Source organism: Cylas formicarius, unplaced genomic scaffold (genome assembly GCF_029955315.1).
Source record: "Cylas formicarius isolate icCylForm1 unplaced genomic scaffold, icCylForm1.1 PGA_scaffold_6__28_contigs__length_40554024, whole genome shotgun sequence".
Lineage (NCBI taxonomy): Eukaryota > Metazoa > Arthropoda > Insecta > Coleoptera > Brentidae > Cylas > Cylas formicarius.
Window position 1 is genome coordinate 11,909,278 of NW_026844347.1, and position 6,000 is coordinate 11,915,277.

At 31.8% G+C, this 6,000-nt stretch overlaps 2 protein-coding genes across 2 annotated transcripts; one reads left to right on the top strand and one right to left on the bottom strand.

Moving 5' to 3' along the window:
- Window positions 1-476: 476 nt before the first annotated feature.
- On the bottom strand, window positions 477-2,475 carry LOC132703762 (ADP-ribosylation factor-like protein 3). The gene is made up of 3 exons (XM_060673210.1): window positions 2,347-2,475; window positions 1,839-2,099; window positions 477-936 (listed from the first exon to the last, which is right to left on the bottom strand). Exons 1-3 carry the CDS (start codon window positions 2,347-2,349, stop codon window positions 658-660), a joined length of 543 nt encoding a protein of 180 aa, XP_060529193.1. The 5' UTR covers window positions 2,350-2,475; the 3' UTR covers window positions 477-657.
- Window positions 2,476-2,489: 14 nt separating this feature from the next.
- LOC132703761 (RCC1 domain-containing protein 1) lies at window positions 2,490-5,528 on the top strand. The gene is made up of 3 exons (XM_060673209.1): window positions 2,490-3,007; window positions 3,107-3,414; window positions 4,569-5,528. The coding sequence occupies exons 1-3, from the start codon at window positions 2,490-2,492 to the stop codon at window positions 4,727-4,729; spliced, it is 987 nt and encodes a 328-aa protein (XP_060529192.1). The 3' UTR covers window positions 4,730-5,528.
- The last annotated feature ends 472 nt before the right edge of the window (window positions 5,529-6,000 follow it).

Genomic DNA, 6,000 nt, shown 5'->3' on the forward strand with positions numbered 1-6,000 from the left:
TCCTCCTTGGGTTATCGTTCTTGGACCTAGGCGATTAATTGGGTCCTCTATAGGTAAAATATTTATGACATATGAAATCAATGATTTTTTTTTACAACCGAGCAAAAATACAAACTTGCGCTAGCGAAAGAAAGTGCACAGTTCCACCTACCTGCTCGGCGAGCAACAAAATACTCCACTACGTATGGCGTGTCAAACTTCTCGCTCGTGTAGCAGTAGTTTGTTAATCACATTCTGGTATGGATATCGTGTTTTAATATTCACAAGAAAAAAAATTACCTAATGAACACCAACTATGGTATTCTGTGCTCTCTATCTTTGTCGAGCCGGCCGAAAATTATAATGAAATGGAAATAATAATCTATTCCTAGGTCCAACGTCACGTAGAGAACGGAATTGCATAATTAATGTTAGCGGGTTGCTTCCCTGATGCAAACGAAAAAAAAAATGCATACAGCAATATTTTCAACAATATTTATATTTAAGCAAATTGGAATTGCGACGTTATAATTATTTGTCTAATAATTGGTATAAACAATTCTTATTTAATTATTACCTACATCGTTCTAAAAATGATAAAGGTCGTACAAATTGGTAGCAAAATTTTCCGATGACTATATAACATGACAACAGCATCAGACATATTTCTATTTCTATCTATTTCTTCTTAATGCTTTTGCAGACCCACTCCATACCCTCACGTACGCCTGTGGCTTGTAACGCAGAGCAGGCCTGAATTTGCCATGCTCTGTCCTTAATGGAGGGCAATCCTAATGTTTGTGCAAGGTCGGAGGCGGACAGTGATTCTGGAAGGTCTTGTTTATTAGCATATACTAAGACAGGAACATTTTTTAATTTATCATCGCTTAGCAATTCATATAATTCTATTCCGGTTTCCTCAAGTCGTTTTTTATCGGCCGAATCCACGACGTAGATCTGAAAGAATGTAAGAAATATTTAACAGAGTCAAATGTTAAAATCACCAATCACCAACATTTCAGTTCTCGCAATACGTCCTGTAAAGTCTCCATCAAATGGAAACATTTGTTATTAATGAGTTTTGGTTAGTTTTGATCCTGCCGATAGTCTGCGCATCAAAAATAATAAATAAATCAATTTACTAAAGTTTTTAAACATTTCCTTCCCTTTACAGGTCTCAATTGACATTTTCCATAAGAAATGTTTAACAAAATAGGCGATTTTTGAATACATTGAAAAATGTGTCTAAAAAATGTTTGTTTACGCCTTTTCTGTTTCAAACACACTCTACCCGTTTTTCCCTGAACTTTTAACAGGATCTGAGCATATATCGCGAAAATACTATATTAAAATGCCATATCCTGAACTAAAATTTGCCAATTGACAACTGACATACTGTTAGAGGCCATGTTCGTTATTGAATGCCGTCTAGTGGTTGAATGCAAGAGCTAAAATGACCGCACGTGCGCATTTCAATAATCTTTCCTAACATTTTTTTAATGGTGGGTTAAAATTTTTTTTATTATTAGCATAACGCCTCCATATAGTTCGTTATTTTTGCGCAAAATGCGGTAGCAAAATGCAATACTTTGAGTAAACTGCATACTAAACATTCACGCTTGAACTGATACCCGATATATGTAAATTTACGATCGCTGCAGTGTAAAAAATATATATATTTATTATTTTAATATTTTGAGAGGTGCCAGTTATAAAAATTTATACAGCCATTTCGGAATATGATAGGACATCCATACGATTATAATGACGCATTTCAACTATGGATTAGGATTAGACATTTTGCGTTAAATTAGATATAACTATCGGTTACATTATCCCTAGTTAAAAATAATATTTACCAATACATCCGTATTTTCGAAATAATTTTTCCAATACGGTCGTATTTTCCGCTGACCACCAATATCCCAAACATTAAGTTTAAAGCCATCGCTTATGACCGATTTGATATTAAATCCAGCTGTAGGCGTAATATTTGTAATATCTTCGGATGCCAATATTTTGAGAATTGTTGTTTTCCCAGCATTATCTAGACCCAACAACAATAATCTTAATTCTCTTTCGGGGGTTGAAGTCAGTTTTCTTAATATTGCTAAAAGTCCCTGGAAATTGTTTGAAATTTAAAATCCGGGTTGCGTTTGATTTACATTTCAAATATATGAGATTTAGAATCTAACCTATAAATCAAACATCAATTCTTCTGCACCATGGTATTAATGTTTTTATTTGTAACTATAGTAACTTGTTGTCAACAAAAAATATATTGCATTCTTTTGGGTTAATTACGCTAAGAATCTAGTTATTGTCGTTTTCATTATTGGTATCCAACTAAAATAATTAAATGCTTACCATTTTTAGTATCTGCCGTTATACCTAATTAGGGAGATCTGAAAGGCAGTAGTAAGTTATATAGAAAAGTTCCTTCTGCTGTTGGACACAGCCTACCACATACAAACAGAACAAACTAGCAACTAACGTAACTAATCAATATCATGAAGGTATTTGTCAGGGGTTTTAATCTGTACAATCAATTAAATTCAAGGGAACATGTGCTAAACAACTTCAGCCCCTCCATCAAAATAAATGATGCGGAAAGTTGTTTTAAGATAGGTCACACATTTTCATTAATTTACAGTAACAACCTTTTGAGATTTTATGGAAAAGCAATGCCAAAATATTTGGACAGCAAAAAATTAGAAAATATACTAAATGTTTCATGTAATGACAACTTCATTGTATTGTTAAACAGTGAGGGCAAAATGTTAAAAATAGCAGTAGATGAACCTCAGTTGATTACTGAAATACCAAAGTTTTGGAATGATGAGGATAAAATAAAACTTATAAGTGTGGGTGAAACAATGACAGTGGCTGTCACAGAGCTTGGAAATATATATACCATATCTGAACAACTGGATTTTCGGAACCAAAATATTAAAGTTCTTAAAACTGGAAGAGAACATTGCATACTTCTAGATGATTATGGTAATGTTTATTCATTTGGCAGAGGAAGGTAGTAGAAATATATTTATTTATATATGTAACACAAATTTTCCCACTACATATATCTATTTACTAGTTACAAAAAAAAGCTAACAATTTTATTTTTCAGTCGAGGTCAACTTGGTCATGGGACCTTAGATGATGAAAAGTCTCCTAAATTAATTAATGCATTGGCGGGCATAAAAATCAAAAATATTGCAGTTGGAGGGTGGCACTCTTTTGCATTGAGTGTTGATGGAGACTTGTACTGCTGGGGCTGGAATGGTAATGGGCAGCTTGGACTGTTTTCTGATCCCAATAGTCAAACATTTATGTCTGTTATGGCTACACCAACAGTAGTTCATATCAATCATGGAGGTTCCGAACCCAATGTCTTGAAAGTTGCTTGCGGGAGTCGACATACCATAGCATTACTTGGTAATGTATAAATAATTTTTCTCAAAAATGCATCAACACTAAATAATACGTTTATTTTATAACTAAGACAGTTTATAAAGCATAGGATAGGAAAACAAATTTTGTTTTTAGAAAAAATAGTACCATAGAGCTTAAAAAGCAATATGGGCTGAAAAATTTATGGTGGGTACTTAAACATAATTTTCAAATAAATGAAATTTAGGTACATATAGAAAACATTTGGTGAAAATTTTCTTCTTCTGTAGTAGGCAAACTGTATGAATTAACAAAATGCATTCCCAAAATTTTTAAACTTATAGGAGTATAATAGTTATTAATTTTTAAGGTAGTCAACGAAAGTTTCCAAAAGGTCTATAAACCGAAATTTCTACATGTATTTTTTAATGTTGATATTGCAAAGTGTCTGCTACCAAATTTGGCAAATAAAAGTATTCGTTTTTTCGGCGCCAGGTGTTTATTTTCATAAACTTATAGGTTTAGGTTATGTACATTTGAAATTATGAGAGATGACTATTAAAAGTGCATATAATATTTGGTATAAATACTTTTATAAAGTAAACTATTTAGTTCAAGACTCTGGGAGCAATAGAAAAAATAAAAAAATAAAAAAATGAGGAAATCCTTAAAGATATGGCTTTTGTTATATTTTTTTATAAAATATGAAGCCTCCTAGACAAAACGCTCATTCTTTCTCCGAAAGGGAGGTGATTTTAGATGAAGATTTTGTCTCCCACATATTATTGTAAAAAATGCCAATTGACAATTTATTAAAAAAAACTGTAGGTATTGCAAGTTGGCAGAAAAATAAAAAGTTATTATAAAAACTTTATTTAAATGTAACCTAAATTACCTCCAAATGAAGAATTGCACAGAAATTAGTTTCAGAGAATACAAAATTAATATAATTAATAAATTGGAATTTATTGGGCACTTCAAACGTTAACATCTCCATGGCTTTTTCTTTTGGGATTTTGGATTTCCATTGCATATCTGCAAGATATGTGTGTACCGGATTAACTAATAACTGTTCGAAGTTGAAAAAAACTTGTAGCTATGGCTAACTAAGTTATTTGTGATATATTACAAGTAGATTTAAAAAAAAATCATTTACTTTTCACTATTAAATCCTGTTTAGCTGTATTTTTAATTTGCAGATGACAACAAAATACATGGGTGTGGTTGGAACAAGTACAAACAGCTTACCGCTACAGATGTAGAAAACTATTACTCTTTTATATGTCTTCATGACTTTTCAAACGAAAAAGTGTTAACACTAATTTGCGGGCCATGGTGTTCTGCCGTCTGCTGTGAATAAGCTAAAAAATGTCCTTTCAATAGACTAGCTTATTTTTAGATAGTTGATAAATTTGTTTTCAAATGTCTGTGATAAAATATAAAAAAATAACTTGTTATAATAAGTAATTTTTTTCCCATTATAAACAGTGCATAATAATATTCGTTTTTCTCCATATGGGACAGGCAGCTAGAGTTGTGGTCATTTTTTTTTGTGTAAATTAATCCTATGTATTCTATTCGAGAATTTCTTGAAGAGGGTTAGGAGTAAATTGGAAATAAACTAATGATAGATAATACTCTACATTTGCAAGATGTTACTTAAAAGATTTTTATCGAATTTGGTCAATTGAAACTACACATTATTATTAAATAATGATAGGAAACACCCTACAATTGCTAGAAGTTATTTAAGACATTTTGATCGAATTTAACTACTCAATTAAGAAGTTATCAATTGACACTACAGCCCAGCTACCTAAATTACTCAAAAGTTGATCCAATCCAATGATATTCGCTGGTTTGCAAAAATGTACCCGAAAATTAACGGTCGTATAAAAAGTACAGTATGCAATACGTTTGGTAAACTTTTTAAGTCGCTCGTGTTCCAAATGCCGTTTACCACACTTGTCACATAATATACTGTTGTCGTCAGGTTTTAAACGTATTCTGAACCAAAATATGTCCATGAAACTTATCTACAGCAGTACCAGACAATTAAATAATAACCAACATTAAATAGCCTTTCTTCCAAAGAAACTTCCACAGGCTACTGTAATACTATTTTCCTACTCCCTTCTGTAAAATACCTAAAATACAGCTATCCAGCGAGCGGAAAGTGTCATTTTACCGTGTTAGTTTCGTTTTCCACGAAGCTACTTCGGACATTTCCGGAGTATTATAGTAGGGGTTTGGGAGCAATCTGATGTTTTCGAAGATATTACAGCACGGCTTGAATTTTGACATTTGTCAATTTTGAAGGTTATGTCAATGAATGTAATCGTATATTGCAAAAATATACCCAACAGCTAAAGGTTATAGAAAAATATAATATGCAACGTTTGTTAAACTTTTTAAGTCACTCGTTTATTAAACACTCGTGACCCAAATGCCGTTTACTACACTTGTTGCATAATATACTATTGTTATGGGGTAAAAAAAAAAACTAAACCAAAACATATGTCCATGAAACTTATCTACAGTAGCACCATGCAATTAAATAATAAAAATAACATTAATTAACATGAGTTATATATGTTATATTAAATGTAAAGAAAATATATTGTGTCCAAC